The sequence below is a fragment of the Bipolaris victoriae genome (genome assembly GCF_000527765.1).
Source record: "Bipolaris victoriae FI3 unplaced genomic scaffold scaffold_31, whole genome shotgun sequence".
NCBI lineage: Eukaryota > Fungi > Ascomycota > Dothideomycetes > Pleosporales > Pleosporaceae > Bipolaris > Bipolaris victoriae.
In genome coordinates, this window is record NW_014575361.1 from 212,268 (window position 1) to 229,802 (window position 17,535).

A 17,535-nucleotide genomic window follows, 5' to 3' on the forward strand; every position below is an offset into this window, starting at 1 on the left:
GACGTTGTGTTGTATGACAGGAAATGAAAGGGAAAAGGCGCTTCGGCGTTGAACGTGTAGAAAATCACGCTGATGTTGGATGGATTAAGAGAACTCCTTCCCTTATGTATACGGGAAAGTGATTAACGAGCTAAATACAACGTGCTCTTCCGTCTCGACATGTTAACCCAAAACACACATTATTATGAAGTCCCCTGATATCCCAACTGACACACCACGCCATCCATAGTACAATACGGCATCTGAATCGCACTCGCGCCCACCCCCCTCGCCACCAGCCTCTCCCTCATTTCACTCAACCGCGGCGCCGCCTCAATCTGACTACGATTCCTGCCTTCTCCATCCTTGGCCCCACTCCACAGTATCTCCGCCGCAGCCGCAGCGCGTGGCCAGACCATCTGATCCACATTCACCGCGTCCGTCTGTTCAGCCCACATGTGCGCCTCGCCCCCAAGAACAAGGTGCTGCGATGCCTCTGGGACGCCAGCGAGCGGATCCAGCGAGTATATTACGCGCCAATTGTGGAAGGGGGCACAGTAGTCATTGTAAGGCCAGTTATCTGCACTAACTGATGGATCAAAGTTGAGCCATTGGCCTTTGCCACAGTCAAGATACTATCATCTTTCGTTAGCATTTCTCATTCCAACCACGATTTTCCTACGGTAAAGGAAGGTGGGAAGAAGGAGGAAGTGCATTTAGTATCTTACCCAGAAATTGTAATTTCCAACGAGTACTTTGTGACCCTTGCCTACTATCTGCGCCACGGACTGATCGCTGAGCCATGACTGCACAATGACATCGGAGCCTAGCGTTAAATTCCAATCCAGCAGCATTTCCTCCCATACAATGGGGACGAGGCCCTTGGCGCGGACCTGGTCGTGGTTGCGGTCTACAAAAGCTTGCATGAGGGGCTGTAAGACGGCGAAATCGCTGCTTTTGACTGTGTCGTCGAGGCTGTACGCGTTTTTATTTACCTCATCGCCACCGGTATGGAAATACGCAGAATACGGATGCACACGAGGGAGTAAGTCGTCGAGAACAGTATCGAGGAACTTGCTTACAGCCGTGGAATTGAGTTTCAGCGTACCCGTCGGCGGTTCCGCCGCGTAGGTATCCCAGTTTGGTTGAATGTTAAATGCGGCGAGGAGATCGGGAGAACTGTAACCAATGCTGGCTGTGTGGCCCGGCATGTCTATCTCTGTGATCATTTGAACGCCCTGGAGTGCGGCGTAGCGCTGTAGGTCGCTAAAGTCGGAGGCTGTATAGACAAGGTCGGGGCTGTAGGCGCCTTTGGCGGAGAGGGAGGGGATGGAGGGGATCTCCAAGGGCCAAGATTGAGAGTCTGTGGCGTGCAGGTGGAAGCGGTTCATTTTATTATAGGCGCAAGCGTCAATTTGGCGTTTTATATCGTTGACGGGGAAAAAGTTGCGAGAGACATCGAGGTTGATACCTCGGTGTTGGAACTTTGGGGCGTCGGAAATGGTGACTGGGGCAAGGGGTGTGTATACATCCTGCTTGTTTGAATGGACGAAGAAGAGTTGTGTAAATGTTGTTAGGCCACGTGCTACGCCAATGCTGGAATTTGCGCTGACGGTAGCTATACCTTCTGTTGTTAAGGTTAGTGTGTAGGATTCGTCGGCTTCACCAGCTTGCGGCTTTCCAATGTTTTGCGGATCGACGGAAAGTTGTTTGATGTCGACGCGAGCGACGTATGCGCTCCTAGGTGATGGCTCGTTCCAGGCTCGAGGACGGAATTTCCACGGGTAGAGGTTTTGATTGAAGATTATTTTCCAGCTAGATTTGATGGCAAAGTCGACAATGTCATCGCCAGAAACACTGTCGCCCGCTCCATCATCGGATTTGTCGGTGGCTGATACATCTGTATAGGTTTTGTATAGTTCCAGTGCTGTACTTTGCTGAAAATGAGGTCCAATGTCAGATTCTGATGCGAAGAAGAAGGGAGTTTGATCCGTGAATGAGCCTACATTGCTTGCACCAGCCTTGTACCAATGAAACGAAATATCCTTCTTGATAAACAGAACAGCATCTCCGTGCTCATACGACGTAGGGAGCGGCCATATGGCAGCGGCCAATGACGTGAAAAGAGAACAAACTACAAGGGTTTTCATTGTGCAGCAAATGGATGAAACGAATGCATGAAGACACCAAAACTAAATGAAATGACAAGAGCACATAAGCTCTGCAAAAGCTTTTTGAAAGAGATAATTGAACTATTGACTAATTTGTAAGGATGGCTGGTGCACGACAATGTAGGTCCGATTCGATACCCCCTAAACAATATCCGCTGAAGCCGGCCAGTGATGAACTTTGCTGTAGATGTAAGCTGGGGTGTCCTAGTTCCGTTGTGTACTGCGTAGAAACTCGATTGGTTGTTGAGCTTGAGGCTGGAGAAATGTACGGAGTACTTGGAGGGTCAGCCAAGACATCAGCTAGTGTACTGGTGCCATGGTGGGGTATCCGGTTGAGGCGCGATAATAACGTGCCGGGGTTCAGCCTCCACTTCCGCCGCAGCCCTGTCATCAGCTATGGTTAAGTGCACAGAGGAGCTGTACACGACCGCCAATCTGCTGTTTGTACCACCATTCGTATGCGGCCTCACTTTGGCGGGCCTCTGGCGATGCCGTGACGGCTGGCCTGACAAGAGATGGTTGGTGTCAGCAACCCAGAGATCACGGCACGTCGGCTACGTATATCCCCTGCAATCAACGGCACAAGGTTCAACACTAACGTTGGGACAAGACAGACAAGTCGACCGTTCCCCAGCTAGCAAAAGAATACTGACGCAGTCATTCGCATAGCGTTCAGTCATGACATTCGCCATTCGTCCAGATCTGGGAAATATGCGATTTGTGCAGTTCGTACGAAGCCGCGCGACATATCCCCACCTTGAGTAACCAGGATCGTCTTTCCCCGCTTTCATAACCTGCCAGGTCACACGGGCCTCGTGTTGTCCAGTTTGGTTAAAGATGCGAGACGAAGGCCACTCGTGCGACATTGAGAGCCCTCTGGAACGTCATACCCGAGGCCCAAGACGAAGGATACGCCGTCTCAATGGCGTAAACATGGAAGCATCAAGGCCGTGACGAGTACCTCTAAGCGACGGGAGAGAAGCACCAATCCTGTGCCAGTAGGACGTGTAATTTAACAATGGCGTCTGAAAATTTCGGCATCTCTTTTTATAAACTGAGGAGCTAGAGTACACTTAGCCGACCAGCCTATACGGCCGTGCCTGCCTTGCGGCATGTGAACGCTGCTACCAGGTACATATCGCCGCCTGCATCCTCGAAAGCTCCACAGCAGTCCTCGAGATTTTGCCCACCATGGCTCAACTCGACACCATGCATCTATCAATGCCCCAGCTCGTCGGTGCCCTTGCTGCCCTCTATATCAGTTACACCGTCGCCCGCAAGTTCTACATCAATGCGAAAATCAATAAAATGGGCGCCCGCGCGCCCGTTCGAAAGAGCTACCTCCCCTGGCATATTGACATAATTTGGGAAGCTGTCCAGAGTGCGCTGGATGACAAAATCTATGAGATGTGGACCGACATGTTTAACAAGGAGTGCCCGACCGGGCGCTACACGGTCGAGCTTGGGGTCGTCGATCGCCTCATCATGACCGCAGAACCGGAGAACATCAAAGCCATTCTGGCGACTCAATTTAAAGATTATGGCAAGGGAGAACAATTCACAAAAGACTGGTATAATTTTCTGGGCCACGGTATGTGAAGACATCTGTTTAGTGCCGAATATGCTGTTTTGTTTTTAAAAAAATCAACTAGACAACAGAGGCTAACAGATCCCATTTAGGCATCTTCACGACTGACGGCGAGCTATGGCACAACTCACGTCAGCTGATCCGCCCGCAATTCATCAAAGACCGCCTCAGCGACATCAACATTTTTGAGCAGCACACCCAGATTCTCATATCCAAGATTGACAATGGCCAAGAAATCGATATGCTCGACATGATGTTTAGGTATACTCTGGACGCAGCCACACATTTCTTACTGGGCCAAAGTGTCGGCAGCCTGGAAGAGCCAAAGACTGAATTTGCCGATGCATTCTACAATGCCCAGCGTGTCCAGAGCATCATCGCCCGAGTCGGGTATGTGAAATGACAAACTATTTCCGTCTCATTCAAGCTCACAACTAAAACCTCACAGCCCCTTGAACTGGGTCGTCCCCCGCAAATACATGGGCTTCTATGACTCGGTCAACAAAATCAACGAATTCGTCTCCACCTTCATCGACCGCGCCCTAGCCCTCTCCCCCGAGGAACTCGGGAAAACCTCAAAAAACGACGAAGACTACAACTTCCTCCATGCCCTCGCATCCTACACCCGCGACCGCTCCACCCTCCGTGACCAAATCGTCAACGTCCTCCTCGCAGGCCGCGACACAACCGCCTGCACCCTCACATGGGTAATCTACCACCTATCCATGGACCCAGTCATCACTGCCAAACTCCGCCAGGAAATCATTGACACCGTCGGCCTCGACAACAAGCCCACCTACGAGAATCTCAAGAACATGAAGTACCTCCAACACATCATCAACGAGACTCTCCGCCTCTACCCCGTAGTCCCGTACAACGTCCGTATGGCACTTAAAGACACCACGCTCCCCACAGGCGGTGGCCCAGACGGCACTCAACCCATTGGTATTCGCGCGGGAACCCCAATTGGCTACTCAACCCTCGTCATGCAGCGCCGCGCAGATTTGTATCCGCCCTCGTCGTCTTCACTGCCCCCACCATCGGCATTCGCACCAGACAGGTGGGACTCGTGGACGCCCAAGAGCTGGACGTACATTCCGTTCAACGGGGGTCCCAGGATTTGCATTGGCCAACAGTTTGCGCTCACGGAAATGGGGTATACGCTTGTGCGCTTGTTCCAACGGTTTGAGAAGGTGGAGAATAGGATGGGGGGCGTGGAGCCTGGGATGCATGCGGATATTGTGTTGCAGCCTGCCAAGGAGATTAAGGTCGCTTTCAAGTGAATAAGGTAAGGTTGGGGAGATTGAGATGGGGTAGCATTCTTTTTCTTGATATCTTTCTAGTAACGGCCTATACGCTCTTTGTTTCTACGTGTTTCTTGCAAGTATAACGATGAAATGACATACAAATTCCTTGATATACACTTGAACAAATCGGTCACAACAAGCATCTCGAACAATTCATAATCATTCATTCGTCACGGCAGACAAAGCCGCCCATTAGTAGACCCACACTCGTGAGTCCCATAAGTGCCGCTAGTCATGTTCATGGCCAGGGGATCTCTCTCCCTTTTCGACCTCCAAAAACAAATCAAACTTTTTGTATCCAATCCAAACGCCTGTTCAAGGTTGCGATGCTCTATGAAAATACCCCTCTCTTAATGAGGAGCATTGTTACCCTTTGTAATGCGCTTGCTCATAAAGTCGAAGAAAGCAAACTGACTGGCCGATACACCGTACTCGTAAACGAAGCGGCTGGCAAGGTAGCTACCAAAAATGGCACGTAGATAGTTGTCTGGCACCTGTATGGGTGTTAGTTTCTGCTTCATATCCACGTCTTAATATCAACACTTACCCTCTCCATAATCTTGTCAAGACCAATCTTCTCGAGCAGAATGTTGGGAAGTGCCTCCTTAAGAATCGACTCTCTGAACTGAATGTTCTTCCAGAGATCCGTGTTCTGCATCTCCTCATCCAGCTTGGTAATGGCGGTACTTAGCGTGTCACTAAGAACGCTTCGTGGCTGGCCAGTAGCCTGGTGCTCCCTCCAGATAGCCTCGAACTCGAGACGAGCATTGTTCTGAATAGTCTTCTGAACCTCACGCACATAGTTGTTGTAGAACTCAGGAGCCTGACCGTCCTCTCCAACACACATGTGCTTGATAAAGCTCTCATCGTCGAACGACAGGGATGCAAGGACTTCAAGCGAGGAGGAAGTAACACCACCCTTGTTAGCTGAAGCATCCTTGTACAAGATGCAGCCAGCCTTCTCGAGACGGAGCTTGGCGTCCTGGGTAATGAACAAGTTTGCACCCTCGACAATGTATGGAATAACCGACTTGCCATCAACGATGAGCTTGTTGGCGGTGGACAGGTCAATGGACTCGGGTCGGCCACCGCAAGGAACAAAGGTATCGTAGTGCATGTCGCTGCGGAGATGGAAGGTGTTGCGGAAAGTGGTACCATTGTAGACGAGATCGCCGTTTGGTAGTCGCACGTTGGTGTCATCAACCAGAACCCGGTAGCCTTCAGATGAGAGTTTCGACACATCAAAGTGATTGATCATCTTGCGCTCCTTGGCTAGACGTACAAGCTCCTCGTGGTTGATGCCGTTCTGGTCGACAAGAACACCTGAACCATCAATAATGGCAATGTACTTTTCGTTGCTGAGCAAGATCTCGTTCGATCCAAGATCACCGTCAGGGCCACCAGTTTGCATCTTGCGGACCTTGCTGGGATCCAGGTTGAGCTTGCGGTAAATTCCTTTGACGTACTCGCGCACAGACAAAGTAGTCATGCCGTAACGGTCGTGAGGAATACCACCCAACTTGGGGCTCTTTCCAGTGAAGAAGGACTTCCACCATGGCGCACCTCGGACACGGGCATGCTCAGTTGCCCAGTCGACAAGATCAGCCGTGTTCTCATCGGGACCCATGAACAGAATCTCCTCCTTGCCGTGCAAATCGACAATAGGGTCCTTGATACCAGGGCTGGTGGGAGGCAGAAGCAGATCGAGAATACTGTCAATGTACTTTTCGAACGCACCCCGGGCCTTGTCCTGGTGCTTGAAGTCGAGAAGCACAACACCCTTAGATCCACCCTCGGGAATATCCTTGTTCTTGCGCTGTTGTGTGTTTGCAAGGTTGTAGTTCTCGTCAAACATTGAGCGTGCGTTGATAGAGTATGCTTCCTGACTCCTAGACTTGACGATACGGATACCACCACGGGCGATATCACGGAAGCGGAGATGGAAACCACGGAATTCTGAACCAATGACAAGGAACATTCCGTACAGCGGCTGAGGGTACTCGGAACGTGGGAGAAAGTTGGGGTTCAGACGGAAGCTGATAGCAACTTTGGTAGGGGTGTAGAAGTTGGTCTTGAGGACGGAGCTGTTGAAGACGCGGAAAGAGGTCATGACCATCTCGTGGTGGTCGTTGACAACAGCCTTGTTGATGGTGTCGGTCAACTCAGCATCGGTCTGAACCTTGTCAACCTGAAGACGGAGGTAACTCAGTGTTGGGAGGAAGTCGTCTTCCTGGCCGCGGGTCTGGACATAGTGGGTCTTTGCAAAGGGCAGATACAAAGTGTGGACCAGCTCGGGGTATTCCATGATGATCTCGTAAATGTAGTCGGCAGTGAATGTCTCAGCACGTAGCCTACGCTTGAGCTTGGCCAGCAGCTCAGCATGTACGCTGTTCTCAGAGTCCAGGATTGCTGACAAGGCAGTGTACTCGCTTCCAAGACGGTTGAGGAAATGGGTGATGAAGACCCAGACGCAGTGTGCGTAGATGGTCTCTTGCAGACTGAGTCTGCTTGTGGCAAAGAGCGTCTGGAACTTGTTCTGCGGGAGACAGTAGAGTAGCGAAACCTCCTTGGTGATCTGGTGAATGGACGCCTCAATGGGAGGGTGCTTGGCACCAGCCGCTCCGGGCAATGGGCGCAAGTACAGAGACATGACGGTGTAGCCGTTGGAGAACTGCTCGACGTACTTTCGCGATGTTGTCAGACCGTAGTAGTGGTACAAGTCACTCAAGGCGCTGAAGAGACCAAGAGCACTTCCGCGCTTGAAACCAACAACCAGGCGCTTGTCCCGCGAGCCCTCAATGTCATAGTGGTCAATGACGGGTCCGGTACGCTCTACAGCGACCTGGAGAATCTGCTGGTAGATGGCCTTTGTGTTGGCAGTGGCCTTTTGCAGGAAGCGCTTGTCACCAATCTTTTCGAGGTTGGTTTCGGTCTCGCTGGGGTTGGGATCTACAAAGTCGCACTGGTAGACGAAGTAGCAGCGGAGTTGCTGGTCTTCGCTTCCTGGCAGCGGGCTCTCGGAGCGGAAACTCTCGACACGGTAGGCAAGACCGGGTTTTGAGACGGCCAGGTACTTCTTGCCTATGCGTTGTTCGTATTGTGGGCCATCTATGACGGATACACCGGGCCTGCTGGTGTCAATGTAGACGGCGTGGTCTGAGGCCTCCTTGTCGAGGCGGATCTCAAGACGCTTGTCGTCTCTGGCGTAGGCGGCGACCTTTGCGGCGTAGAGCGAGTGGATGTGGTTTACGATTCTGCAGGATTGACATTAGCATCGTGGGTTTATGTGCATGAGAAACGTGTATTCTTACGCGTCGACAGTCTCGGTAGCAAAGTACATGTCGTCAATGCCGAGCTCGTTGTAGAACCACTTGGTCTCGGACTCGACGAGTTCTGGGGGCATGAAGCCCTTTTCCTCGACGCCATCCATGACGGCCTCCATCTGCTTCTCCTTGCCCTCGAAGACGGGGGCGACATATCCAGAGCCGCCGGAGCCTTCTTGTGGGATGATTCGGGGGGTCGAGTGTCCTGAGGAGCCGGGTGCGCTCAGATGTGTGGGCAGAGGAGAGGGCCGGCGGTCGGGTGTATTGAGCAGCTGCTCGAGCTGCTTGTGCTGGGGCGCTTGGGCATTGGAGCCTTCATTGGGTGTGGACGCCATTGTGAGTGGTGTTTGTGTATGTGCAACGAGGGTTGACAAGGGGCAGCGGGGCAGAGAGTAGAGAAGGAGGAGGAGGGGCAAGGCACGGCCGTGTCCAAAACTAGAGAGGGGATTAGTGGACCTGTACGGAGTATTTGAGCCAGAGGGCGCAGCAGCAGCAACAGCGAAAGTTTCTGTGCGTAACACGAATCCACCGCTATTCGGGGAGCCTCTGATCAACAGTGATGACGCTAGCTGACCTCTAGTTGAATTGCAGCTCGGATAACGACTGCAGAGGCAATTGGGCAGAAAGCCACCGCTCTTTCGACAGTCCCTGGCCTGGGGAAGCGGAAGAGGACAATGGTGTGAATGTTATCAGGCGGAAGGGCGATTGTGGCAGCCGATGCAAGGGCAGAGGCTGATGGACAGACTGATAGTAGGCAGTTGGTGTTTGGGAGGTTGCAGGGGTGTGGGTGTGTAAGTAAGTAGTGTAAGTATGGGTGGTGCAGACAAGAATAGAAACCCTGCCTATACGGGCTGCAACAGTGCAAAGGAAACGCAACAGAAGAAGCCGAACAAAGTGAATGCTCGTGTCCGCCTCTCTCCATGTGGCCACGGGGCATGCCTCGTCTTTTATAATGTTTTTTCTGCTACCTGCTAAGCTGACCATGGGGCGTATGTAGGTAGTCATGGTACCTGGATTGTCCCGCTGCAAGCCGAGGGCGCGAGCTTCCCCAGAATTTGCCAGAGACGGCATGGGAGGTGCCGGCTAGCGCTGCACCGCATCGCCCACCCTCACGTAATTCGACCAGGCCCGGCCCTCGAGCTCCCCAATCCGTCGTCCGCAATCCATCATGACCGGTCTTCTAGAAAAAGCCTCATCGTCCCGGCAGAGTTTTCGCATAGTGCGGCCGAGAAGAAACGTCACCCGACTGGCATCCATCGCCGCCCACGTCGGGACTGCAGGGATGGGCGCAGTAGTGCCACCCCCGACCCCTTCTGCTCCCTCTCCCCGCGACGCCGGCTGCAGAACTCACGATCCTTGGCGCTCGCTCTCTGCCATCCATGGCGTTTCCATGACTGTACGTGGCCCCTTGGGACTGGGTCTCTGCTGCACGTGCGGCCATTGCACACTCTCCTCCACCTCTACCTCACCGCTTGCACCCAGTTACCGAGTCACGATCCCTTCTTTTGCCTGTCAGCTGTCGGTTGCTCAGCGTCGAGACCGCGTCCATGGCCCAGACGGGCATATCGTCGCCATTGTCCCTCGCCATGACGAGCCCAACTCGGTAAAATCACTCCAACGCCCATGACAATCACGCACTACCATTGTTTCACTTCTACTCGTCCTCCTCGCCATAGCCGTGGCCGTTTACAGTCAACACCACCTTGTATCCATGCCCTCCGATCCACTTCTTCTTCTTGCCCACCTTCTCCACCCTCTTCAACGCCGCCTGCAGTCCCTCGTCCAGATCGTCCGGCTCGTGCCCAAACTCAAAATCAATGCAAAGCCTCTCCTTGTCCTTTTTGCTACTCGCCCACTCCACCTTGACCTGGACGCGGCTCTGCCGAATGGTCCCCGCGGGATATACACTTGCAAGCACGCCGGCAACGCTCCCCAGGTACCTGCACCACCACCTCAGGTCCTCGGGAACAAGCTGCAGCATTCGGTGGTAAAAGTCCTGTTCGGTGGGGCTGATTGTGTTGTACCCCCCGTAACGCTCACACAGTAGAATGGCGAGCGTGGCGCGTTCCTCGTGGCTAAGACCGTGTCCGGCAGAGAAGATGCCTGTCGTGGTACTCCTTAGCGCAGACCCACTGCGGAGATCCTTAACTTGGCCTCTGTGCGCAAACATGGTGTAAGTGAAGGCCCTCATCATGCTGTTGCTAAACAGCTCCTTGCGCGCCGCCGATGGCGGAGCCACTACCGCTCTTCGCAACAGGTCCATCAGCTCCGGACTAGAAGCCGGCGCATACGCTCTTGTCGCATTGACAATTGGCGCATCGGACATGCTCGCCGGCTCCATCTCCGCAAAATGCATTCCCTCTCTTACGCCGCCCTGGCAAAAGTAGACGTTCTTGATGCTCGGCAGTGCTTTCGACAAGCACGAAACCAAAAAGGCAACGGCAGGAACTTGACTGGCCCGACGTGCTGACACACGGAAGATTTCTGGTGTGTCTTCTTGCTTGACAGCAGCCTGTACAGCGTGCGTATCATGAAAAACATCACTCGTTGTCCGAAACCCGTTGATGATTGGAATGGGATATGGCTGGACGGGATGCGTAGACATGAGCACAAAGCCCCAGCCTCGAAACCCACCTCCAGACAGGTAAAGAGAAAGACCCTCTTCCGAATCGCATCGGTCAAGCAAATGTTGGGGAATCCGAATATCCTCAACCGCTCCTTTCAAGTCAGCAACGACTTCGCTTTCAAAAGCCTTGAAACCCTTGCTTCCATGAGGACCAGCTTCCTCAAGTCTCTTCGTGAGCGCCGCAGCGCCATACGGTAGGCTTGCACTTCCCTTCTCACACATCTCAATCCGATCGTACTGCGTCGACGTGACGATCCAATTGATCTGCGTCGACCCACCTCCCAAATCCATCATGAGTCCCGTGACATTGTGGTACGAACTCGCAACCCCAAACGCCCCAATCCGTCCCTCCATCTCCTTGGACAAAAGCTCCACCTCCCACCCCGTCGCCCTCCTAATCTCCTTGCGGAACTCTTCCGAATTAACCGCCTTCCTTGTAGCCTCTGTAGCCACAATCCGCACTTGACTCTCAGGTACCCCGAAATCCTCACACGTAGCCTTGAATCGCAGCAGCGACTTGACTACCTGTCGGATCGTCGCCTGGGGTATCGGAACGGGCTTGCCGTCTTCAAACTGCGCATCGTACAGCGATATCGCCGCACGGTCCAAATACAGAGTCGGGAGTCCCCGTTGCGTCGCTGGCGTCAGATCCGTAATCGAGAAGCGGATCCCGTTACTCCCCATGTCCACCAGCCCATGCAAGTGTCGCGACTCGTCCATCGTAACCATAGTCTCGATGGCGTCAATCCTGGTGTGTTGCAGGCCAAGAATGTTATAATAGAAAACGGCAACCAATAAGTTTCAATTGTCGAATGGTAGTCTGGTTTCCAGGTAAAAACTTTTCTTCCCAGTGCTTAAATGGCGTGATCAAAGCCCACGTTGTGCGTTGTTTAATGTCGTCTTGCGTCGTCGATGGGGTAGTTTCTCTTACCCCCAGGAAACTTCGCTTAGCGGTCCGTCTCTGCAACTAAAAGTTAACAAGCAACCGCGGGCCCCCTGGCTTCATGCAACCCAGCGAATAATTTGATTACGGCCGTGCTTTCTTCCCCCAGGTTTTCCTGTCCAAGGGAAAACCCTAGTTTCTATTACCCCCAGATTACTTGAGAAAATAATAGTTCGTGCGGCCTTGTTCTCGTGATGGCGTGAAAAAAAATTTGGAGATGGTTGGTGATCGGGATGCGGGTTGGGGTTTGTGAGGAGAAGGAGGCGGGGTGCAGTTGGAGTTGGGTGTGTGTGGCCCGGGGAGTGACGTTTTTTTTTCTGTTCGAGAGCGTTGTTATCCAACTGAGTAACAATGAGGGGAGGGAAAACTTGGTAATCGATATGGAGTGGGGCTGTGACTAATCACGTGCGGACCCACTTGAATGGTGTCTGGGGTTGGGATCGAAGATGCATTTGAATTGTACGTAGAATAGTAGTGAAGATTTTTTCTCCTATAGAGAGGAGATGCCCCGGATTTTCGCTACTGCTGTGATGGCGGCCCCATGGGCAACCTGAAAACCTTTCTCTCAATGCTAGTAGAAATACATGCATGTTGGTTAAATGATAAACTGTTTTCTATCCCAGCGTCTTGCTACAAAATTGTACTTGGAAACATCTAGCTCTTATCTACTTAATACATATTCCCTTCACTCCGATTTCTTCTCAGCTGCATCGGGCACTCGAGAAGGCCTCAACATGCGATAGCAATCCACCAGAAAGCCACGCTCAAAAAATAACACATGCAACACATAAATCCCACCTACAACTCCCATGCTCACCAGCTCACCCAGCACTCCAAACCGTCTCAGAAAATAAATACCGGGCTTCGTCCGCATCAGAGTCGGTACAACGGCCGCAGGAGCCGCAGCAGTAAGCGAAGGCAATGTCTCTAATATGCTGAATCCAGAACCATTCTGCGAAAAGAATCGTCCAATGAACCACGTATTCCATACAATACGCAGAGCCATGTTAACTGTGTTAGCCAGCACCACGCCATTACCACCCATTTCGAGCTGACCGATGAAGAACCAGGCGCTCCCCGCGAAAAGGGCGAAAAAGATGCCCATGGCAACTGACTGTGCGTAAAGCTCTTTGTTAGTAGCAACGGCGGCTACGAATGCTTCAGTCACACCGTTGATGGCGAGAAAGGGAATGTAGTAGCAGTATGTCGAAAGGACCTTTGATGCAGATGTTGCGGACCATTTCTGACCCGCGACAATCGAAAGGAGTGTAGGAGCTAGGACTGGGCCCAGTGTGACGGCGAATAAAGATATGATGCCATAGAGGTGGAGGATGGTACTAAGGACTCTGGAAGCCTGAGCTAGGTTCTGTTGTTGTTCGTTTGTTTCCTCTGGCTTCTTCTTTTCCCCGGTGGGTGCCGTTGATTTTACATTGGCACACAGCTTTGCAAACATGTTGCGACTGCTCTCTTCAATGGGCTGAAAGAGCATGCGTGCAATGAGACCTCCATAGTTTGATGCGAGTGCGTAGGCGCCTTGGTCTGCAAGCGAAGCAAGAGTCGTGATCAAAAGAGAATCGCCTTGAGTAAGAACATATTTGAGCGCTGACTGAAGGCTAAGAGATGCAGTAAGTCGAAGTAGAGGAGCAGAAAAATAGGTTATCAAGACGGGATTCTCTTTAGTTGAAGGTATTCTCTCCGGGAAAAGCGAAAACCCATCCGTCTTCGCAACAGGCCATGTCTTGAACGAATACACAACGAGTAACGCCATGGCGTAAGCCAATTGCCCAACAGCAAACGGCAGAACCCCGATATCGAGACCGGCACGGCTAGCTAGAATCGCAGATCCGCAAGTGCCGATGCATCGCAACAGGGTAGCAGAACTCTCAGCCGACGCTCGAACTTTATAGAGAAGCTTCTGCTGGACTGCTGAAAACGCAGGCTCGCTAAGCAACTCGAGAAAGGTAGCCAAGCCATAGACAAACAGTGCTTCTGCAAAGAACGGCACATTGGGCGTCTCCGACCGGAACCACAGCAACGCAAGTACATACGCCAGCGGCGTACCCAGGAAAACGGCGAGATAGGAGAGATTGACTACTGCCTGCGTGCCATGCGCCTGGCGCTGCAGTGCCACGCGTAAGCTTTCTCGCGCAAAGTACAGCACCGATATGGAGAAGAGCTCGAGCTGGGCTGAAACGCCGAGCAGCTCCGGTGAGAGAAATCGCAGCAGAACCTGGTTGACAGCGAATGTAAGGGCGCGCGAGGCAACCTGCAGCAGGATGAGAAAAGTGGCTCCCTTCGCGGAAGCGGATAGAATTGAATTCGACATGCGGGGGTAAGGGGAGGGGGGGCCGGGAGGGAAGAGGGCCAACGAAAAAAGAGAGTCTGGAAGCCGTTGCCGACGAACAGACGAAGAGCAGCGATTGCTATAAATGATGTAAGATGAAGACCCTCAAGAGGAGCATCTTTGATTGGCCGTTGTGTGCTGGATGCGGTGTAGTAGTTTGACAGCTGTGGTTGAGAAAGCTTCGGGGATATCGGCGCCCACCGAAGCGGTTTAGCGTCCTTTTTTCCAAACATACGCTCTCTTTTAGGCTACAATGGACAAGGTACCAGCTCAGCCCTGTGCGCCGCCAGTTGTTCCAACTGGGTGCCACAGACGACTGCCAATCTGACTCTCTTTTTTTAAATGCGCGCACACACACTGTGCCAGTAAATGTATATTATGATGAGACTGCTCTCGATACTACTTTCTTTCTGAAGCTTTGCAAAATATGGTTGTGGTTGACCCTGGGCTATTCGTCAAGACGGAACGGTTGCTGCTCCGCCCGCTGCGCATGGAAGATGCAGATGACGTATTGGAGATGCGCAGGCATCCGGAGGTCATGATGCATACATCTACTCTCCCCTCGGACAACATTGAAGCTACAAAGGCATGGATACAAGGTGTAAGGGGCAATTTTTCCTACCTCAAATAGCTTTCTTGAGAATGTTTTGTAGGCTGACTAGTAGCTTTCGCAGTGCCACCAGGTTGAACACAATTGGAATTTCGCAGTCATCTTGTCGGAGCCTCACGATGGTCCACGCGTCATTGGCCTCATTGGTGCTGTCCGCGCTCCCGAAGTAGGATACATGTTCAATGCTTCATACTGGGGGAAAGGATACGCCACGGAAGCATTACGTGCGTTCATGCCCTTGTTTTTCGAACACTATTCCGGCAATTGCATTGCAGATTACCGGGATGAAGATGCAGAGGGTCCATCAAGCAACGGGAGTGCACAAAACGGGAACGGCACCAATGGCTGCACGAGCAATGGGAAGCGGTTGGCACCGAGATATGAGTACGCAGAAGCACACACGGACCCGGAGTTGGTCTCAAGTCAGAATGTGTTGAAAAAGGTTGGCTTCAAGCTACATGAGAGGAAGAAGAATGATTTTGAGAACCCGATTTTAGGGATGAGAGATACATTGGTCTTTAGATTTTACAGGTCTTCTTTATGAGAGACGGCCATTGCAATTGAGCTGTACATCAAGGCAAAGACTCTGCTAATTACAACGTCCCCATGACCTCAAGCGTTACCAACCTATCTTAGCAGAATAATGATCAAGTTCTTCTCTTGTTCTACCCCGAGACGGCCTTCCAAACTCACATCCCCGCATCGATGATTCATTGACGCCTCTCGGCTTCTTTTGGTTCGGTCCGTCACTGTCGCCCGACTCTTTTATAGAAGGTTGAGCCTTAATACTGTCATTCATTGTAGAGCGTGTACCGCCATCTTCTGTTGCAGTAGTCCTATGATCCTCTTTCCCATCCGTCGTGCGTCCACCAATATGAACTTTCCCAAAGTAGTCACTCTCTGAAACAATCTGGCTTGACGGAGTAGACTTCATTGGCAAGAAGGTAGCGGGTGGGGATAGAAAACTAGTATCCTTGTGTCGCCAATGCTGATTCTTCCACTGATTCTGCTGTTGTCGTGCTGTATATGGGCCATCTGGAGTGTCGTCAAAGTGATCGTGAGTGACTATGAGATCCCCGTGTTCACAAGCACGCACGGAGTCAGCTATCGATGAATCTTGAGACTGGCTCCCATCCATTAATTCTGAGATGCGCCGGATCTCCGGAAGCTGGAAGTGATGAGTGAGAGGAGTGCTATCAGATGGATCGGAGCTACATCGCCTCGAAGTATAAGGATTCCTGACGGACACATCTTTCTCTACTGCAATTGATGGCACAGATTGTGTAGGACGAAGTTGAAGTACGGATGGTGCGCGTAGTATAGGTCGTTCATTGATGTTTTTAGGGGAGGACGTTCGGTCACCATGTTGACGAGGCTTAAGCTCAGCCCAATATTGCTTCTGTCTCTTCCACCCTAACGACATTCGGCCCAAGAACATGGCGTTGTACTTACGTCGATGGCTCCTGGGTACTACTGTTTGGCATACCAGTTGTAAGAAAACCCCTGGCTGGTGTCCCACTGAGGAGCTCGAGCTGGCTTTTGATAATTTGCTGTCTAGCTCCATGCACATCGCTTCTGAGGGCGGTCCATCTGTGCAGCCGGCCCCAGAGAGATCCAAAACATGTTGTTTCTGGTCGTTCTGTTGTCGGCGTCTACGGCTGTCATGCTCTGCTATTTTTTCCTCGAGCGACGGTCCCATACAAAGAACTGGCCAAGAACCTATTTCCGAAGATGGGCGAGCGTGGTGACCAAAAGCTGGAGAAAATAGCGATTTTGAATATGCACGCAATACTGTAGTAGGTTTCGTATCTTTTTGTTGTTCCAGCAGAGGAACGCAACTTGCGATTGAACTTGATGATGATGTGTAGCAAATTGCTAGTAACTCTAAGGCGATCAAATGCAAAAGCGCCTCGAATGAAATGAGACCACTGCAGGGGTCAGCTTGGAGAGTGGCACTAGTTTTGATATGTCGCGCCAACTGAAGTGCACTAGGTATCTGATGAGGTTAGATAGACCAACTAGACACTTGGGTAATGTCGCTTACTACCAGATGCGGCTGCCGTAGCCTGGACTTCCAGAACTCGGCGCATTCCTGAGCCTCGAGCCAATCTGCCACCTCTTCTGAGACTGCTTTTTCAGTATCTTCGAATATGATACTGTCACCCTGTGGCTGGTGTAAATCGACCTCGATGCGTTCCAAATACTCATTGCTCTTATCAGCTGTGCATTGCGAATAACAGCCCTTCACTTTGGCTATTTCCAAAGCCTGAAAAACAATGATTTCCACACTCAGTCTGTCTACAGGTCTCTGCATTAACAATACGTAGGAGAAGATTATCAGGGATAGACGAGGGATGAATTTGAACAAGATATTAGGATAACAGATGAGCGACTCAGTGACTGCGATGCATTTTCGCAGAAACTGTTTGCTCGTACATACGAAATGTAGATGGCCAGGGTTGGTCTTGCCAGGACAAAGACCCTGGCTTTCGGAGGCGGGAGGAAGCCGCAATACATCAAAGCCCCACAGTGATCTGCTAAAGGGCTCGTCCCCAATGATGCTGCCTTCCCACGTCATTCATGTAACAGGCGTTTTGCTACTTTCAGTCAGGCTGCAAACGTCAATCTCAGTTACTTCACTGCT

General features: G+C 51.8%; 6 protein-coding genes across 6 annotated transcripts; 2 read left to right on the plus strand and 4 right to left on the minus strand.

The window, feature by feature from the left end:
• Positions 1 to 182: 182 nt before the first annotated feature.
• Positions 183 to 2,129, minus strand: COCVIDRAFT_95974 (glycoside hydrolase family 20 protein; the record flags this gene model as incomplete). Its single annotated transcript, XM_014702396.1, has 2 exons — positions 183 to 614; positions 708 to 2,129. 2 exons carry the CDS (start codon positions 2,127 to 2,129, stop codon positions 183 to 185), a joined length of 1,854 nt encoding a protein of 617 aa, XP_014557882.1.
• A 1,212-nt stretch (positions 2,130 to 3,341) lies between these two features.
• COCVIDRAFT_96117 (hypothetical protein) lies at positions 3,342 to 5,021 on the plus strand (the record flags this gene model as incomplete). Its single annotated transcript, XM_014702397.1, has 3 exons — positions 3,342 to 3,741; positions 3,831 to 4,128; positions 4,187 to 5,021. 3 exons carry the CDS (start codon positions 3,342 to 3,344, stop codon positions 5,019 to 5,021), a joined length of 1,533 nt encoding a protein of 510 aa, XP_014557883.1.
• A 374-nt stretch (positions 5,022 to 5,395) lies between these two features.
• COCVIDRAFT_25615 (hypothetical protein) lies at positions 5,396 to 8,703 on the minus strand (the record flags this gene model as incomplete). The annotated part of the gene is made up of 3 exons (XM_014702330.1): positions 5,396 to 5,539; positions 5,593 to 8,299; positions 8,357 to 8,703. The coding sequence occupies 3 exons, from the start codon at positions 8,701 to 8,703 to the stop codon at positions 5,396 to 5,398; spliced, it is 3,198 nt and encodes a 1,065-aa protein (XP_014557816.1).
• A 1,319-nt stretch (positions 8,704 to 10,022) lies between these two features.
• Positions 10,023 to 14,263, minus strand: COCVIDRAFT_36751 (hypothetical protein; the record flags this gene model as incomplete). Its single annotated transcript, XM_014702398.1, has 2 exons — positions 10,023 to 11,742; positions 12,627 to 14,263. 2 exons carry the CDS (start codon positions 14,261 to 14,263, stop codon positions 10,023 to 10,025), a joined length of 3,357 nt encoding a protein of 1,118 aa, XP_014557884.1.
• A 445-nt stretch (positions 14,264 to 14,708) lies between these two features.
• On the plus strand, positions 14,709 to 15,435 carry COCVIDRAFT_95921 (hypothetical protein; the record flags this gene model as incomplete). Its single annotated transcript, XM_014702399.1, has 2 exons — positions 14,709 to 14,882; positions 14,956 to 15,435. The coding sequence occupies 2 exons, from the start codon at positions 14,709 to 14,711 to the stop codon at positions 15,433 to 15,435; spliced, it is 654 nt and encodes a 217-aa protein (XP_014557885.1).
• Positions 15,436 to 15,510: 75 nt separating this feature from the next.
• COCVIDRAFT_96188 (hypothetical protein) lies at positions 15,511 to 17,205 on the minus strand (the record flags this gene model as incomplete). The annotated part of the gene is made up of 3 exons (XM_014702400.1): positions 15,511 to 16,296; positions 16,393 to 16,887; positions 16,936 to 17,205. The coding sequence occupies 3 exons, from the start codon at positions 17,203 to 17,205 to the stop codon at positions 15,511 to 15,513; spliced, it is 1,551 nt and encodes a 516-aa protein (XP_014557886.1).
• Between the last annotated feature and the right edge of the window lie 330 nt (positions 17,206 to 17,535).